We start from the raw sequence: 20307 nt of genomic DNA on the forward strand, positions 1-20307 counted from the left end.
TTTTGTAGTTTTCCACATTGACAGGAGTTCCTTTTGTAGATTTCCTCATTGACAGGAGTTCCTTTTGTAGTTTTCCTCATTGACAGGAGTTCCTTTTGTAGTTTTCCCCATTGACAGGAGTTCCTTTTGTAGTTTTCCCCATTGACAGGAGTTCCTTTTGTAGTTTTCCCCATTGACAGGAGTTCCTTTTGTAGTTTTCCACATTGACAGGAGTTCCTTTTGTAGTTTTCCTCATTGAGAGGAGTTCCTTTTGTAGTTTTCCACATTGACAGAAGTTGCTTTTGTAGATTTCCTCATTGACAGGAGTTCCTTTTGTAGTTTTCCACATTGACAGGAGTTCCTTTCGTAGTTTTCCACATTGACAGGAGTTCATTTTGTAGTTTTCCACATTGACAGGAGTTCATTTTGTAGTTTTCCACATTGACAGGAGTTCCTTTTGTAGTTTTCCACATTGACAGGAGTTCATTTTGTAGTTTTCCACATTGACAGGAGTTCCTTTTGTAGTTTTCCACATTGACAGGAGTTCATTTTGTAGTTTTCCACATTGACAGGAGTTCATTTTGTAGTTTTCCACATTGACAGGAGTTCCTTTTGTAGTTTTCCTCATCGACAGGAGTTCCTTTTGTAGTTTTCCACATTGACAGGAGTTCCTTTCGTAGTTTTCCACATTGACAGGAGTTCATTTTGTAGTTTTCCACATTGACAGGAGTTCATTTTGTAGTTTTCCACATTGACAGGAGTTCCTTTTGTAGTTTTCCACATTGACAGGAGTTCATTTTGTAGTTTTCCACATTGACAGGAGTTCCTTTTGTAGTTTTCCACATTGACAGGAGTTCATTTTGTAGTTTTCCACATTGACAGGAGTTCATTTTGTAGTTTTCCACATTGACAGGAGTTCATTTTGTAGTTTTCCACATTGACAGGAGTTCATTTTGTAGTTTTCCACATTGACAGGAGTTCCTTTTGTCGTTTTCTATATGGACAGGAGTTCCTTTTGTAGATTTCCTCATTGACAGGAGTTCCTTTTGTAGTTTTCCACATTGACAGGAGTTCCTTTTGTAGATTTCCTCATTGACAGGAGTTCCTTTTGTAGTTTTCCTCATTGACAGGAGTTCCTTTTGTAGTTTTCCCCATTGACAGGAGTTCCTTTTGTAGTTTTCCACATTGACAGGAGTTCCTTTTGTAGTTTTCCCCATTGACAGGAGTTCCTTTTGTAGTTTTCCCCATTGACAGGAGTTCCTTTTGTAGTTTTCCACATTGACAGGAGTTCCTTTTGTAGTTTTCCTCATTGACAGGAGTTCCTTTTGTAGTTTTCTATATTGACAGGAGTTCATTTTGTAGTTTTCCACATTGACAGGAGTTCCTTTTGTAGTTTTCTATATTGACAGGAGTTCCTTTTGTAGTTTTCCACATTGACAGGAGTTCCTTTTGTCGTTTTCTATATTGACAGGAGTTCCTTTTGTAGTTTTCCACATTGACAGGAGTTCCTTTTGTCGTTTTCTATATTGACAGGAGTTCCTTTTGTAGTTTTCCACATTGACAGGAGTTCCTTTTGTCGTTTTCCACATTGACAGGAGTTCCTTTTGTAGTTTTCTATATTGACAGGAGTTCCTTTTGTAGTTTTCCACATTGACAGGAGTTCATTTTGTAGTTTTCCACATTGACAGGAGTTCCTTTTGTAGTTTTCTATATTGACAGGAGTTCCTTTTGTAGTTTTCCACATTGACAGGAGTTCCTTTTGTAGTTTTCTATATTGACAGGAGTTCATTTTGTAGTTTTCCCCATTGACAGGAGTTCCTTTTGTAGTTTTCCACATTGACAGGAGTTCCTTTTGTCGTTTTCCACATTGACAGGAGTTCCTTTTGTAGATTTCCTCATTGACAGGAGTTCCTTTTGTAGTTTTCCCCATTGACAGGAGTTCCTTTTGTAGTTTTCCCCATTGACAGGAGTTCCTTTTGTCGTTTTCCACATTGACAGGAGTTCCTTTTGTAGATTTCCTCATTGACAGGAGTTCCTTTTGTAGTTTTCCTCATTGACAGGAGTTCCTTTTGCAGTTTTTCCCATTGACAGGAGTTCCTTTTGTAGTTTTCCCCATTGACAGGAGTTCCTTTTGTAGTTTTCTATATTGACAGGTGTTACTTTTGTAGTTTTCCTCATTGACAGGAGTTCCTTTTGTAGTTTTCTATATTGACAGGAGTTCCTTTTGTAGTTTTCCACATTGACAGGAGTTCCTTTTGTAGTTTTCCCCATTGACAGGAGTTCCTTTTGTAGTTTTCCACATTGACAGGAGTTCCTTTTGTAGATTTCCTCATTGACAGGAGTTCCTTTTGTAGTTTTCCACATTGACAGGAGTTCCTTTTGTAGATTTCCTCATTGACAGGAGTTCCTTTTGTAGTTTTCCTCATTGACAGGAGTTCCTTTTGCAGTTTTTCCCATTGACAGGAGTTCCTTTTGTAGTTTTCCCCATTGACAGGAGTTCCTTTTGTAGTTTTCCACATTGACAGGAGTTCCTTTTGTAGTTTTCCCCATTGACAGGAGTTCCTTTTGTAGTTTTCCACATTGACAGGAGTTCCTTTTGTAGTTTTCCCCATTGACAGGAGTTCCTTTTGCAGTTTTCCCCATTGACAGGAGTTCCTTTTGTAGTTTTCCCCATTGACAGGAGTTCCTTTTGTAGTTTTCCCCATTGACAGGAGTTCCTTTTGTAGTTTTCCCCATTGACAGGAGTTCCTTTTGTAGTTTTCCTCATTGAGAGGAGTTCCTTTTGTAGTTTTCCACATTGACAGAAGTTGCTTTTGTAGATTTCCTCATTGAGAGGAGTTCCTTTTGTAGTTTTCCTCATTGAGAGGAGTTCCTTTTGTAGTTTTCCCCATTGAGAGGAGTTCCTTTTGTAGTTTTCCACATTGACAGGAGTTCCTTTTGTAGTTTTCCTCATTGAGAGGAGTTCCTTTTGTAGTTTTCCCCATTGACAGGAGTTCCTTTTGTAGTTTTCCTCATTGAGAGGAGTTCCTTTTGTAGTTTTCCTCATCGACAGGAGTTCCTTTTGTAGTTTTCCACATTGACAGGAGTTCCTTTTGTAGTTTTCCTCATTGAGAGGAGTTCCTTTTGTAGTTTTCCCCATTGACAGGAGTTCCTTTTGTAGTTTTCCTCATTGAGAGGAGTTCCTTTTGTAGTTTTCCACATTGACAGAAGTTGCTTTTGTAGATTTCCTCATTGACAGGAGTTCCTTTTGTAGTTTTCCTCATCGACAGGAGTTCCTTTTGTAGTTTTCCACATTGACAGGAGTTCCTTTCGTAGTTTTCCACATTGACAGGAGTTCCTTTTGTCGTTTTCCACATTGACAGGAGTTCATTTTGTAGTTTTCCACATTGACAGGAGTTCATTTTGTAGTTTTCCACATTGACAGGAGTTCATTTTGTAGTTTTCCACATTGACAGGAGTTCCTTTTGTCGTTTTCTATATGGACAGGAGTTCCTTTTGTAGTTTTCCACATGGACAGGAGTTCATTTTGTAGTTTTCCCCATTGACAGGAGTTCATTTTGTAGTTTTCCACATTGACAGGAGTTCATTTTGTAGTTTTCCACATGGACAGGAGTTCATTTTGTAGTTTTCCACATTGACAGGAGTTCATTTTGTAGTTTTCCACATTGACAGGAGTTCCTTTTGTAGTTTTCCACATTGACAGGAGTTCCTTTTGTAGATTTCCTCATTGACAGGAGTTCCTTTTGTAGTTTTCCTCATTGACAGGAGTTCCTTTTGCAGTTTTCCCCATTGACAGGAGTTCCTTTTGTAGTTTTCCCCATTGACAGGAGTTCCTTTTGTAGTTTTCCACATTGACAGGAGTTCCTTTTGTAGTTTTCCTCATTGAGAGGAGTTCCTTTTGTAGTTTTCCACATTGACAGAAGTTGCTTTTGTAGATTTCCTCATTGACAGGAGTTCCTTTTGTAGTTTTCCTCATCGACAGGAGTTCCTTTTGTAGTTTTCCACATTGACAGGAGTTCCTTTCGTAGTTTTCCACATTGACAGGAGTTCATTTTGTAGTTTTCCACATTGACAGGAGTTCATTTTGTAGTTTTCCACATTGACAGGAGTTCATTTTGTAGTTTTCCACATCGACAGGAGTTCCTTTTGTAGTTTTCCACATTGACAGGAGTTCCTTTTGTAGTTTTCTACATTGACAGGAGTTCCTTTTGTAGTTTTCCACATTGGCAGGAGTTCCTTTTGTAGTTTTCTATATTGACAGGAGTTCCTTTTGTAGTTTTCTATATTGACAGGAGTTCCTTTTGTAGTTTTCTACATTGACAGGAGTTCCTTTTGTAGTTTTCCACATTGACAGGAGTTCCTTTTGTAGTTTTCCACATTGACAGGAGTTCCTTTTGTAGTTTTCCACATTGACAGGAGTTCCTTTTGCAGTTTTCCCCATTGACAGGAGTTCCTTTTGTAGTTTTCCCCATTGACAGGAGTTCCTTTTGTAGTTTTCCACATTGACAGGAGTTCCTTTTGTAGTTTTCTATATGGACAGGAGTTGCTTTTGTAGTTTTCTACATTGACAGGAGTTCCTTTTGTAGTTTTCCACATTGACAGGAGTTCATTTTGTAGTTTTCCACATTGACAGGAGTTCATTTTGTAGTTTTCCACATTGACAGGAGTTCCTTTTGTAGTTTTCCACATTGACAGGAGTTCCTTTTGTAGTTTTCCACATTGACAGGAGTTCCTTTTGCAGTTTTCCCCATTGACAGGAGTTCCTTTTGTAGTTTTCCACATTGACAGGAGTTCATTTTGTAGTTTTCCACATTGACAGGAGTTCCTTTTGTAGTTTTCCACATTGACAGGAGTTCCTTTTGTAGTTTTCCACATTGACAGGAGTTCATTTTGTAGTTTTCCACATTGACAGGAGTTCATTTTGTAGTTTTCCACATTGACAGGAGTTCCTTTTGTAGTTTTCCACATTGACAGGAGTTCCTTTTGTAGTTTTCCACATTGACAGGAGTTCCTTTTGCAGTTTTCCCCATTGACAGGAGTTCCTTTTGTAGTTTTCCACATTGACAGGAGTTCCTTTTGTAGTTTTCTACATTGACAGGAGTTCCTTTTGTAGTTTTCCACATTGACAGGAGTTCCTTTTGTAGTTTTCCCCATTGACAGGAGTTCCTTTTGTAGTTTTCCCCATTGACAGGAGTTCCTTTTGTAGTTTTCCACATTGACAGGAGTTCCTTTTGTAGTTTTCCCCATTGACAGGAGTTCCTTTTGTAGTTTTCCACATTGACAGGAGTTCCTTTTGTAGTTTTCCACATTGACAGGAGTTCCTTTTGTAGTTTTCCACATTGACAGGAGTTCCTTTTGTAGTTTTCCACATTGACAGGAGTTCCTTTTGTAGTTTTCCACATTGACAGGAGTTCCTTTTGTAGTTTTCCACATTGACAGGAGTTCCTTTTGTAGTTTTCTACATTGACAGGAGTTCCTTTTGTAGTTTTCCCCATTGACAGGAGTTCCTTTTGTAGTTTTCCACATTGACAGGAGTTCCTTTTGTAGTTTTCTACATTGACAGGAGTTCCTTTTGTAGTTTTCTACATTGACAGGAGTTCCTTTTGTAGTTTTCTACATTGACAGGAGTTCCTTTTGTAGTTTTCCACATTGACAGGAGTTCCTTTTGTAGTTTTCCACATTGACAGGAGTTCCTTTTGTAGTTTTCCACATTGACAGGAGTTCATTTTGTAGTTTTCCACATTGACAGGAGTTCATTTTGTAGTTTTCCACATTGACAGGAGTTCCTTTTGTAGTTTTCCACATTGACAGGAGTTCCTTTTGTAGTTTTCCACATTGACAGGAGTTCCTTTTGCAGTTTTCCCCATTGACAGGAGTTCCTTTTGTAGTTTTCCACATTGACAGGAGTTCCTTTTGTAGTTTTCTACATTGACAGGAGTTCCTTTTGTAGTTTTCCACATTGACAGGAGTTCCTTTTGTAGTTTTCCCCATTGACAGGAGTTCCTTTTGTAGTTTTCCCCATTGACAGGAGTTCCTTTTGTAGTTTTCCACATTGACAGGAGTTCCTTTTGTAGTTTTCCCCATTGACAGGAGTTCCTTTTGTAGTTTTCCACATTGACAGGAGTTCCTTTTGTAGTTTTCCACATTGACAGGAGTTCCTTTTGTAGTTTTCCACATTGACAGGAGTTCCTTTTGTAGTTTTCCACATTGACAGGAGTTCCTTTTGTAGTTTTCCACATTGACAGGAGTTCCTTTTGTAGTTTTCCACATTGACAGGAGTTCCTTTTGTAGTTTTCTACATTGACAGGAGTTCCTTTTGTAGTTTTCCCCATTGACAGGAGTTCCTTTTGTAGTTTTCCACATTGACAGGAGTTCCTTTTGTAGTTTTCTACATTGACAGGAGTTCCTTTTGTAGTTTTCCACATTGACAGGAGTTCCTTTTGTAGTTTTCTACATTGACAGGAGTTCCTTTTGTAGTTTTCCACATTGACAGGAGTTCCTTTTGTAGTTTTCCCCATTGACAGGAGTTCCTTTTGTAGTTTTCCACATTGACAGGAGTTCCTTTTGTAGTTTTCCACATTGACAGGAGTTCCTTTTGTAGTTTTCCACATTGACAGGAATTCCTTTTGTAGTTTTCCACATTGACAGGAGTTCCTTTTGTAGTTTTCCACATTGACAGGAGTTCCTTTTGTAGTTTTCCACATTGACAGGAGTTGTTTGTGTAGTTTTCCACATTGACAGGAGTTCCTTTTGTAGTTTTCCACATTGACGGGAGTTCCTTTTGTAGTTTTCCACATTGACAGGAGTTCCTTTTGTAGTTTTCCACATTGACAGGAGTTCCTTTTGTAGTTTTCCACATTGACGGGAGTTCCTTTTGTAGTTTTCCACATTGACAGGAGTTCCTTTTGTAGTTTTCTATATTGACAGGAGTTCCTTTTGTAGTTTTCCACATTGACAGGAGTTCCTTTTGTAGTTTTCCACATTGACAGGAGTTCCTTTTGTAGTTTTCCACATTGACAGGAGTTCCTTTTGTAGTTTTCCACATTGACAGGAGTTCCTTTTGTAGTTTTCCACATTGACAGGAGTTCCTTTTGTAGTTTTCCACATTGACGGGAGTTCCTTTTGTAGTTTTCCACATTGACAGGAGTTCCTTTTGTAGTTTTCTATATTGACAGGAGTTCCTTTTGTAGTTTTCTATATTGACAGGAGTTCCTTTTGTAGTTTTCTATATTGACAGGAGTTCCTTTTGTAGTTTTCTATATTGACAGGAGTTCCTTTTGTAGTTTTCCACATTGACAGGAGTTGTTTGTGTAGTTTTCCACATTGACAGGAGTTCCTTTTGTAGTTTTCTATATTGACAGGAGTTCCTTTTGTAGTTTTCTATATTGACAGGAGTTCCTTTTGTAGTTTTCCACATTGACAGGAGTTGTTTGTGTAGTTTTCCACATTGACAGGAGTTCCTTTTGTAGTTTTCCACATTGACGGGAGTTCCTTTTGTAGTTTTCCACATTGACAGGAGTTCCTTTTGTAGTTTTCCACATTGACAGGAGTTCCTTTTGTAGTTTTCCACATTGACGGGAGTTCCTTTTGTAGTTTTCCACATTGACAGGAGTTCCTTTTGTAGTTTTCTATATTGACAGGAGTTCCTTTTGTAGTTTTCTATATTGACAGGAGTTGTTTTTGTAGTTTTCCCCACGGGATGTTGATTGAAAACGATTAAGCAGCATAAAGCCTACTCCTGTATTGTGTTCATCCCAACTGTGTAAATAGTCATTACAGCAGGGATCAAGTCGTTCAAATTGCATTTCCAATGGTGTAACTCTTTCCGCCCACTGACGGAAGGGCAATCCAAAACTTTACCATCAGTGGATGCTTTTTATATAAAAGTCGAGGCTCATGGAGGAGCTGGAACATTGAATGGATCAGGATGCAACAGAACCAAAAGAACAGTAGAAAGAGAGTGGAGAAACACACAAACACCCAGATTGAGGAACAGTAATAGAGGGAGACTTGGACAAATATGGGATGTGGGGGAGAATGAGGGGTCGGGGAGGATGTACGGGGTGGACAAGGTGGACACGGAAATAACTCTCTGGGAGGAAAGACTTGAAATTTCGAAAGACGTTGGCTTGGGGTGGGTTAATGGTGGCAGACAAGATCATGGGTTTGAATGGGGGGGGGGGGGGTTATTTGAGATGGTGGTGAGCAGCTGTTTATGATAAACAAAGAAGAACAGATGCTTCTAACTCGAGTCATGGTCAGCAAAACGATTTTTCAAAGAGCACTTGACCTTTGACCTGTTGAACCCAATATTGCATCGGTTGATCTTTGTATTACAGTCTACTACTTTATTGCTGTTTGCATTACAACAAACACTGCTACTTACTATAGTGGTGCTGCCAGGCATGGCTTCTGGTTTCTCTCATATCAGCACTGTTACCTGCATTGGAACTGAATCTACATTTGGCCAAAGTAATTGTTATTTGTGGGAGCTCCCAATATATGGACGAGCCCTTCTGTGTCTTCTGTGTTTATGTTTAAATTTCTGTGCACAGAGAATTAGAGCAAAGTTTTTTTTGTTTTTTTTTTAAAGATCGAGGCTCGTGTACGAGCTAACATCAATCACAAAAAGACAAACGGACACACAAAACATACAATAAAGGGAGCGGGAGACAAGATGGGGAGAGAGAGAGGGAAGCACACAAGTACAACAGCAGAGAGCAGGGACATCGGGAGATCTGTGGGAGGGAGAGGGCTTGGGGGGAGTTAAATCAGTTTAAGGATTTTTATCTGTTCTTGTCTGTCTGATCATTTTATTTGTACTTATTGTGAAGGTACTGTAAATGCATTTGCACACTTAAGTAAATTGTTTCTTCTTCTTTTTTTGTAAATGAGCTGACCCTGTCCTCGTTCTGCGCATGTCAATTATAAATGCTTGGACTTGTGTAAAATATCTTTTCCGTAATAATTGCAAGGGCTTATTGCTTGGCTTTTCCTTCTGTTGGATAGTGCCGGGAATGTCTTTTCAATAATTGTGGCTGTGGTGCATCATTCTTTCGAGATATACAATTGGGTTTCCAAGACCATGCCGAGACTCAGCTTGAGACAGACGAGGGCAAGAGAGGAAGCCATTGTTGTTGAGATCTTGTTCAATGAGGCATCTCCTTGTTTTAATGAACCTTAATTGTGTTGACTGGCGACCTACCTATTCCGCTGGCTAGAGGAACTGGACCCTTACGATGTCTTATAACCCCAATGTCTAAGCTGACTACTGTGTAGGCTACAAATATAGCCTCACCTCGTTGTTGCTTTTTCCTGTATCTTACACTTCCTGAACAAGGCTCCCTTCTCTGGAAATATTTTGGTGTTTGGTTTAGGTCTTGCTTGGGCATTTAATCTGGTGTATTTGTACACGCGAATGTGTTTACTGGCCAAGCATATATCTGGACATTGATAGAGTTGTCAGAACATGTAAGGCATGTCAAGCTAAATGATTACTAAATTCCTAACAATCAGGCATCTCTAAACAAAGAGCCCATGCCATTCTTACACACCAGTATGCATTCAACAGCAAATGGGATTTCAGAAAAGCTGGCAGAATATTTTGAACTTTAAGCAAAAACATTCTCAAAGCCTCAAAAGTGAAATGTAAAAGCTTTAGCCACCCCAGCCTTAATACACATTTTTAGCTCTTACACGAGCCTCGATCTTGTATATAAACTAGAGCTTCCAGGGAAGCAGAACTCAACTGAACTGACTGGACAACTTGGTGGCCATTTTGTGACAGATCGGGTTGACATGCGATAGCAACCTACCTTGTGTGGTAAGAGTCTCACACACCAAGTTTGATCAAAATCCATAAATATTTGTGGACGTTAAAGTCTTAACGTCGTTTCGGAGCTGAAAACAATATGGCGGCCTATGGCGGCCATTTTGTGACGGATCGGGTTGGAATGCAATAGCAACCTACCTTGTGTGGTAAGAATCTCACACACCAAGTTTGATCAAAATCCATAAATATTTGTGGACGTTAAAGTCTTAACGTCGTTTCGGAGCTGAAAACAATATGGTGGCCTATGGCGGCCATTTTGTGACGGATCGGGTTGGAATGCAATAGCAACCTACCTTGTGTGGTAAGGGTTAAACATTCTAAGTTTGATCAAAACCTGTTAATATTTGTGGACGCTAGAGTGTTAACGTCGTTTTTATGACCAAAAACAAAATGGTCGCCTAAGTCCGCCATTTTTCAACGGATCTGGCTGAAATGTAATACCAACCTGGTCCTTGGGGTAAGGATGCTGCATGTCAAGTTTGATCAGAATCGGTTGATATTTGTGGACGCTGGAGTGTCAACGTCGAAAAGTTAACGGACGACAGACGACGACGACGACGACGACGACAGACGCCGGACGCCGGAGGGTTCAGCATGTGATGAACTCAACTGGACTGTTAAAAATAAAAAATAAAAATTACACAGTTCCAGATGTACTACAGAGTTACAGATTTTTGCTTTTTTATTACTTTCCCTTTAATAATATATCCATTCCAATAACATTCTCTTCCAGTTGATTGTTCCAATCCTCAGTCTGTTGCCACCTGCATTCTAATCCACTCTTTTTATTCCACATTGGCAGCGTTTCGCCGCTTACAGCATTGGTTTGCAATAGTCTTCATAAGGCAGGTTTATGCGTGATATTCACCCCACGCGCTCGTAGTGCAAAGCGGGGATAAGCAATCGGTTCACTCTGTCTGCCTGACAGACGTCAGTCGATAATCGAGGAACAACTTAATTCCAATTGAACTTTACATTTTGAACACGAATCGGAACACGAACCTGCAGTTTAGCAGAAATTTGGCTCTGAATTTGGAAAATTGTATGGAATCACATCCTGGAGTGAGCATGCGCAGAAAGGAGTGAAACAAATTGCTTCAGTCTGTCTGCCAGGGAAAACTGAAATTCATTCTCAACACAAAACGTACTGATTTTGGAGACATCACAAAGGACACAAACAACAAGCACAAAAAAAACAAATATAACATGTTATATAAGGTGGTGTAAAAGACGGTGCCTCAACGGCACTGCACTTCAGAATAAATGGTTTGTTTTGTTATATTTTTCAACAGCCTTTAAAACTTTTATTTTACTTCAATTGAATTATACAAGTAATATCAACATTGTAAAAAATGTGAAGGGATGCAAGGATGTTACTCCAAAAAAGTTTGGAAACAAGGTAGAGATGATCACAATAATTTATCATGTGAAACCATCCCTGCATCATTCTTTGAATAATGGTTGTCTCTAGAAAAGACAAAATTATATCGAACACACACACACACAAACCCAACCGTTATTCAAAGAAAGATGTAGGGATGGTTTGAATTGATGGAGTCAGCTCGGAAATATTCCGTCGGAAGAAGATTATTATTATTATGAACGAGAAGATGAATTCCCTGGTTTGACCGATGTCGGTATTTTGCTTTTCCTTTTTTTTTTTACCTTTTGCCATTGTCTGGAGTACTGAAAAGTGATCCCTGCTTCAACAATCAGGTGAATAGATCAGGTAGGTTCTCATATGTAGCGACTTTTTGAAGAAGATACTCCAACTTTAGTTTTGTATGCAGCAGATGGTACCGACACTCTTTTCTGTATCATCCCTACATCAAGAGTACTAGTGTACTCTCTGATAGTTGAAAGCTGTAGAACACAAATCTCCTTGTTTGTACCTCCAAAAATCTTAAGTTTACCTGTACTTGGGCAAAATTTTACACCCTCTCAACCAATCAAATTTGCCGCGCGCTCTCTGAGGATAGATTTGGCAGAAGGTTCGGTCTTTTCCATTTGGCCCATTGGCTTCATATGGTTGACTTTACATCTGTCATTCAAAGTTCACGAACAAAGAACAAAGCTAACATAGATCCTGCTCGGAAACACAAAGGAAGAGTTGAAAAGATCCTTCCGATGTCCTTTTTCCTAAGACTGCATGGGGAAAGATGTTGAACGAACTTTCTAGTTAATGCTGAATTTGTCATAATACATTTTAGCATCATGGCTACGTTCAGCATGAGCAGCTGTTATTAGGGTTAGGGTTAGGGTTAGTTAGGGTTAGGGTTATGATGATGAGCTCTTGGGGGGAGCCCACTCCATGCTGATGAAGTCCAGCGAGCCAGAAACGCATCCATGGATTGATTCCCATCCCTAAGGGTGGGTTGAATTGCTAAAAAGGGTTCTTCCTCTTCCATAGGCTTTGCTCTTGTAAAAATAAAACCAAAAAAACCATATGTATGAGGTTTTATTTTCAAACTCTTTTGTGTAAAAATGGCTGACAAATATAAATAGTTTAAAACGGTTCTCCAGTGTTGATGTTCATGTTTACATTTGTGAAACCAGAATAGCATTGCATGTTGCCCTTTTAAGTGGGCACTAGTTGCCCTGAGACTGACACAAAATATCCTTTCTCTCATATTCTCTCATAATCATAAGGGATCACACGGAGATTACTCGACTTGCAAAAAATAAAATGCAAATGTTTAGACAAAATAATCGGTGAACACAATAGACAGGAGAACAAGCTTTAATTATAATTAATTATAAGTTTACTGTGTGGATGAATGTTCATAAGTGACAATCTCTAACTTAACTTACAATTACACAAAAATAATTGTTCTTTCACGCAGCTATCAAAGGAACGCTGCTTGATGGAGGGAGGTGCAGATCGTCTGTGCCGGGAGCTTGAGGAAGAACTGAAACAGAGCAGCGACATCCTGTCCAGCCACGGCTGGTATCATGGGGGCATCCTTCGGCAGGTATACGTGCTACCTACTTTAGAGGTTATTGCTACAGCCTGTGCTCGAAGGAACATTTTCTAGGACGGCCATATGTATAGAAATGTGATGCTTTGATAGTGGATCTGCCTTTCTATAAGTGGAACACTTCTTTGCATACGTTTGATTGGAAATATACTGTGTGTATATATATATATATATATATATATATATATATATATATATATATATATATATAATGACAAGTATTCCTATTCCATGCGGGGGTGGCAGGAAGGGTCATTCCTCTCTGGGTAATATATAGATTACAGTTGATCTATGGTTGGGCCTCAAGAACATCGGGAGTGTGTTTATGTACCAAGTATCTTGTGGAGCGCTCACCAAGTGGTTTAAGCATTTCAGCAAGGACTCCATTCAAAACCATTGACAAGGAATGGGTGGCTTGGCAAGCGCTAGGTAACTGAATATACCCCGGGTTTCATCCCTTTAGGTTTAGTGTTAAACAGCAGGAGCGACTGTTACAAAAGATAGTCATATGTGTTTGTGGTTTATAATATTTTTACTTTTGGTAGGGGGTTTCTACGAAATGGCACGATAAGCTGTTTATACACGTTGGCACGGCGTTTGTTCAAGGAGGAAAAACCCCTTGGGGAGATGGGATATTACTAGTATTAATATTGTTTTGTAATAACATGAATATTAAGCGATTATCATTCGTTTTGTTATTAAAAGCGGCTTTGGAAAAACGTCACTCTAAGGCTATCTTAACACGGATATACACCTCAACATGCAACCCCATTGGTGGAGAAAACCCCATTGGTGGAGAAAACCACCATGGTGGAGAAAACCCCATTGGTGGAGAAAACCACCATGGTGGAGAAAACCCCATTGGTGGAGAAAACCACCATGGTGGAGAAAACCCCCTTGGGGATTAGGGCAAACGAATTCGCTACAAGCTTCATTGTGTGACCTCCTGTTAAGTTTGATTGAGATTGGAAAAGTAACGACCGAATGTATTGTGGTCAAAAATCATCAGATAGACAGACAGACACCAAATTGTATATATATTAGTATGATAGGGTGGGTGAGAGCATGTGGATGCGGAATGTGCAAATATATTTGGTTAGCAAGAGTTGTTAAAAAGATTCACAAGAATCTTTTCTGTTAAAAACAGATCTGTTAAAAAGGTCGCACAAGATCTGCCAGCAACCCTCTGATGGTGAAACTGCCAAAATCAAGACTCTCTGCTCACCTTCACTCTTTCATTCCTCTTTTCTCCCGCCTCTGGAATAAACTCCCCCACTCTCTTCAATCCCACTCCAGGTCTTTAAAACAGCTGTTCACCACCATCTCGTATCTTCCGCCATCCAAAACCTTGATCTTTTCTAACCCTGTTAATTCACCCCAGATCCACTTTTTAAAAAAATACCGATTTCTTTCCTGGATGTTTTAGCAGAGTCCATATGTTTAATACCTCTCCCACTCCACCCCCCCCTTCCCAATCCTCCTCCCCCCAAGCCCTCTCCCTCCCCCTCCTTCCCATGCCTCCTCCCCCCAAGCCCTCTCCCTCCCACAGATCTCCCGATGTCCCTGTTCACTGCTGTTGTACTTGTGTGCTTCGCTCTCTCTCCCCATATTGTCTCCCGCTCCCTTTATTGTATGTTTTGTGTGTCCGTGTGTTTTTTTTGTGATTGATGTTAGCTCGTACACGAGCATTGATCTTGTAGACAATAAAAAAAAATTGTGAGACATATCGGGTGGCATTTGTTTGCGAGTGATAAATTTGGATTGTTTGTGGAAAGAATAGCATTCAGCTAAGAGCAGGTGATCGAACAAAGAACAGGGGGGAGGCGAGGGGGGGGGGGCGCACAAAGGATTGGATATTAGCAGAAAATTTGGACTTAATGTCTTTGACAAATAATTTGGTTTGACTTGTCAGAGATGTTTTATGCACAGGTTGCTGGCGTAGCAGGGAAAACTAGAACGGCACTCAGTAGAGAGCATACCTCCGCCAGGTGAACATTTTGTAGCCCAGAGTAGACCAGAAAATCACAATACAGAATCACATTTAATCAAAATCATCCATCCGCAACTTTTTACTTTGTAACGTTTTTGGTCCAATCTCCCAATGGTGAAGATTCACTTTAAAAAATTCTACTAGCTGGATCCGGATCCGAATCTTCACCAAAACTGAATCGAATCTTTCTTGTCTCACACACAACCTGTCCAACAAGTTTCGTCCAAATCCGTCCATACCTTTTTCAGATATCCCGCTATATGTTGGTTTTAGCCCTAACACTCAATGGTGAAGATTCACTTAAAAAATTCTAGTAGCCGGATCCGGAACCGGATCCGGATCTTCACCAAAATCTAATCATTTCCTCCTTGTCACATAAACTACCTCTTTGCCAAATTTCCTCCGAATCTGTCCACAACTTTTTGAGATATCCTGTTCACAAACAAACGGACAAACATACAGACAGGGGTGAAAACATAACCACCATCCACCTTTGGTGGTGGAGGTAATAAAGTTCAATGACAAGCAAATGAACACCAAGGGACTACCATCCTGTATGTCATGAGAAAAGAGTGGCATCTGCAAATAGACGTGCACATGCTTAATGATGAGTACTTATGTCGAGAGTGTTCGTCTCGAATACATACAAAAGTGCAAGCTGGTAGGCAAGAGCGTCGGCGTAACGTGGGCAGCAATAGCTGTTAATGACATTCAGTGTTGTGGGAATTTGAGAAAAGGCAAAAGTTAACTTCGCCTGACCGAGTGTATCCAATTGGCATCTGCATTTAGAAACCAATTTTCGCTTCAGGCACCAAATCGAGATTGTGTCTTCCAGGAGAGCTTGTTCTCGTACACCTAAAAATGAGGTCCAAAAGCTGAGACTGCACTTCTTCAGGATTTTAAAAGAGTTATTACCATAATGATCTGAGATGGATGACTGATTATATCTGAATCTTAAAATTGATTCCAGATCGAAGAGCAAGTGCCGATGTTCTTGTTGTGCATGGGCTGATAAAGAAGCAGCCACTATGTGATTTACAGGTAGAAGATCTCTCATAAATTTCTACTTTGGAAGACTCTGGGATCTATTTCGAAAATATGATAGGAAACATACATCTGTTTTGAAGGTCAACCAGTCAGATGTATCTAAAATGGACCTGTTGATGGCATTATCCGAAAGCCCATCCCAAGTTGCTGTGAGGACATCAAGAGTCCAACAAAACGTGTGAAGTGACATCACATGTAAAACATATTAGGAAGGACAGACAGATTATTTTCTTGCCGTACTTTTATTATTTTGCTTATTTTTCCTCTGCTTCTCCTTCTCCTTCCCCACCTCCTTATCTCCTCTCCTCTCTGTCCTACAACTACTACTCATGTACCACGTTCTGTTTCAGGGCGTCAGTGCTACCAAAGCACTTTCTTGGCAACGGTTATGCTGGGGTGGTTTGCTGTTGCCTTCCCAGTGGTAGTTAAAGCAGGAGTTTGGAATTAGTTCATGGTGTTCCGGTGATAGTTCAACTACTCTTCATAAAGGACAACGTGGGATTTTTTTTAACATTCACCAACTAATGCCGGAAGATGAGACGCCCCGTTTAACGTCCATCGAAGGGACAGCACACACATTGATGAATCACCCTGCCTGTGGAACATGGGCATCACCGTTTTTAACTGGATGGTATTCATAGAATACTTACCTTGCGCAGTCAACTTATTGCGAGCCAACTCTTCTGTTTTTGAACATTTTCTTTCTTTGATCCAATATGGCTGCCAGACCACGTAAGCGATGACATCATACATTTATATTCTCTAATATAAATATTAGAGAATAATATAAATTATATATAAATTATAATAATAATATAAATTATAAATTACGATTTATAATATAAATCTAAGTCTTTTTGCACTTGTTTTTTGTACTCTGTCAAAGTGCCTTTGGGCTTCTTGAAAAGCGCTATATAAAATAAATGTATTATTATTACTATTATTAATATAATTGTTGCATCGATCACGCTCAATACATTTCAAACTGATCAGACTAAGCGTTGTCCCTGTCGAATTATGACGTCATAATTATGGCACCAATGACGTCATCGTTAACAAGACCTATTCCCCATATGGAGTTCTTTACAATGAGCCATGTTTAAATTTTTTCCATGTAGCAGTTTTGGAGATATATAGGTGCAACATTGTCCGGTTTTTCCAAGATGGCGTCCGTACCACGTGACCTATGACGTCATAATTATGAATAAAAAATTTATACAGGCGGAGGCGCTTCTATGGTAAAATTTCGTGTCAATCGGACCAACGGTTGCCGAGAAAATGAATTTTTAAAATGCAGACACGTACGGCACACGTACGTACGCACCTGAATGCTTAACCACGCTTTTCGCTTCACGAGCGCAGGGTAACTAGGCTAGTATTCAAACCCATTCGAGACAGCTGCGAGTCGAGTGTGCGTACCTTCAGACCACGTTGCCCAGAACCGTTACTACTACTATTACTGCTACTTGTTTAACGGTCCTCATTGTGAGGTTGGCTAACGGGGCTGCTTGGGCCAAACCCGTTGATGAACCGGCTGCCCAGGCCTGACATTTGATTGAACGTGGCAGGAATTTGGAATTTTGTTCAAGGTGTCAATGATGACCTCTACCAGGGTGTCACCTACTTGTTCATGAAAGACGTTGTGGATCGTGACGTCCACCAATGACCAGTGCCTTGAAACTACAACATCTGGTTTGCCGGTCTAGTGTGCTCCGCACTAGGCCAGCAAATTTTAAATTTATTAACTTGCAAGGAAGACCGACAGTCTCTAATCCAGGAATTCATCTTGCTTCTAGTGAATCGGAAGTTTTTTTTTTTTAATCATTTTTTTTTTAAATCAGAATTTTTTTTTGAAATCAAAGTTCTCATTGCTTCATGATTTATGATTTATTGTCGAGGAGATGCCGATCCACCTTCATTTGGTGAGAAACCCATTAGACTCGGATTCGAGATGGGTTGCCGACTTTGCAAGGTTGGAATATCTATTGATGATTAGAATGCACAATTATTATTTTTTGTATACAAGATCGAGGCTCATGTAAGAGCTAACATTGATCACACAAAGACAAAAACTGACACATAAAACATATGATAAAGGGAGCGGGAGACAAGATGGAGAGCAGGGACATCGCGGGAGATCTGTGGGAGGGAGAGGGCTTGGGGGGAGGAGGCGTGGGAAGGGGGAGTGGTAAAAAAAAACACATGGACACTGCTAGGACTTCCAGGAAGGAAGTTGGTATTTCAAAAAAGTGGATCTGGGGTGAAATTAACGGGGGTAGAAAAGATCAAGGTTTTGGATGGCGGAAGATAAGAGATGGTGGTGATTGTGATGATGTATATAAGATGATTTCTTGCTGATGAAGCCAAAAAGCAGAAGCATATGTCCAAGACCAAAGCTTAAATGCTTAAGCTTAAAACGCCTGGACAATTCCACTTGTGAGTTGTTGTCCTTGGTAACTTGAGATTTATCTCTTTCTTTGTCCATCGTTAAATGATTGTTTTGTCATTTCCGGGCTGTGCGCAGGTTGCTGAGCGGGCTCTGTGTGCTGATGGCGATTTCCTTGTGCGAGACTCGGTCTCAAGTCCTGGCCAATACGTACTTACGTGCCGTTGGCGAGATACTCCATTACATTTTAAAATAATGCGGGAGCAAATACCAGCTATTTTGACCCCCGGAGCTCCTGCCAAAGGTCATTATGAAACACTAAGTTGATTGATCTTAGTTCATAAATCACTTGACATGCTTTTTGGCAAGTTTGGTGTTTTACATCTTTCACTTTCATATGCCAACGTTCTGTGAGCCTGCATTAAAATGTTCTTATAACTCTTGCAAAGTACTTATCTCAGATCGTGAAGCTTTTATATTAGTTATCACTAACCTACACTACCTATCTCCTGTTCCCAGCAGCTGTAGTGACTCCTCGTGTGCAGTTCCGCTTTGAGGGTGAAGGCTTTGATGATGTGCAATCACTTGTATGCTCCTATGTGGGAAGTCGGCTCCCGGTATCAGCACAGAGTGGGGCGGTCATCTCTCGCCCTGTGAACCGTACGCTGCCGATGCGCTTGCTGGAAGCACGCTGCCGTAGTGATAGCATCGCCCAGACAAGACCTCACCAAGGACGAAGCTCCCGCACCAAGGAGTGTGTGCAGACGAAAAGGTTTAGCCTGAACCTTGGAGATAATGGCGGAACAGTTGATGCAAGCCTTATAAGGTAATAGCATGAGTACCGCGGGAGGGGAGGGAGGGAGGGGAGTGAGGAGTGAGGCATGGAGTGTGGGGGAGTGGTGGGGGGAGTGGAAGGGGGAGGGGGGGGGGGGAGAAGTGAGGGAGAGGGAGGAGAAAGATATACTATATATACATCTTGGGGGGGTGGGGGGGGTGGGGTTGTGGCTTTGACAGGCCCCTCTGTTTTGGGGGAGGGGGGAAGGGGAGGAAGAGGGGTGGCGCTGCACATTTACATATGCACATTTGTACACGGTACACATTTACATGAATAATTTACACCCCTCTCCCGGAACCCCACACCCTCACATGAGGCCGTAGCCACATAGCCTATGTTACCCCCCAGACAAAGTTGTATTTGTATTTGTATCCCGAGTAAAGTATAAAAGCGTTTATAGCTGGGGTACCTGGCGTTGCTCAAGTGAAAATGAAACATGAACATATTTGAAGTGAGGACAAATATAATGCAAAAGCAATTACACCCAAATCAGAATCAAGCACAAGTGTCAAATCATAATTTTAACTTTTACCCATTTTACCTATTATATATTCGTTGAATATATGCTGGTGAATATACTGTAGATCACGTTTCTGAGTTAAGTTTGATGACGGTCAGGAAGAGGAAGAAGAAGAAGAAGAAGAGGAAGAAGAAGCCTTACCACCAACTTTGACCGCTTTCGGAATTGTTTGATTATAATTTGTGATCAAATGTCTGGTAATCGTTTTGTATTTGTTTATGCGAATGTGTATTTGTATATAACTGTCATTAATCAAAAATATTTAGGCTCTATGGAGCGAAATCTTTATAAAAAATCCCCAAAAAACGAAATTTGTTGTTTAAAAAAAAAAAAAAATTTGTTTGGCCTAAAACACTCCCAGGCACTCATTGATGAACTTCTGAAAGTTTGACGAAGATCCATTCAGCCATCTCTGAGAAAACTGGCGACACACAGACCAACAGCTCTCTTATATAGTAGATGGAAGCTCATCTGGATATAATTATTGTAATCATTTTAGAGGTACCGAAGGTACTGGGAGAGCTTAAAATGAGTCTATTTAACACTCGTGCATACGTATTTTCCTACTTAATTAAGATGTGCAACAGGTACTGAAACTCAGTTTCAAGATGCCACAAAGTAGTCAGTTGCGAGATGTCATGGTAAAGGGCTGAATGTTACGAGGGGAAGAGCGGAGTGACCTTCAACATGGAATGCTTTTTATGGGGCCAAATGGTGCTAATGTGTGTTCACAATGTTTC

General features: G+C 40.3%; 1 protein-coding gene across 13 annotated transcripts in view; it reads left to right on the top strand.

Moving 5' to 3' along the window:
• Positions 1-20307, top strand: part of LOC137412005 (breast cancer anti-estrogen resistance protein 3 homolog) — a 224856-nt gene that overhangs the window by 158153 nt on the left and 46396 nt on the right. For 10 of the 13 annotated variants that reach the window (XM_078783406.1, XM_078783408.1, XM_078783415.1 and 7 more), the window contains 3 exons: positions 12655-12783; positions 18351-18516; positions 18732-19038. In XM_078783406.1, coding sequence (XP_078639532.1) covers positions 12655-12783; positions 18351-18516; positions 18732-19038 — 602 coding nt within the window. The remainder of the gene's footprint in view (positions 1-12654; positions 12784-18350; positions 18517-18731; positions 19039-20307) is intronic. The other 3 variants (XM_078783409.1, XM_078783410.1, XM_078783413.1) reach the window with 1 other exon arrangement.

This window comes from Myxine glutinosa, chromosome 8 (assembly GCF_964187855.1).
Source record: "Myxine glutinosa chromosome 8, kmMyxGlut1.1, whole genome shotgun sequence".
Classification (NCBI taxonomy): Eukaryota; Metazoa; Chordata; class Myxini; order Myxiniformes; family Myxinidae; genus Myxine; species Myxine glutinosa.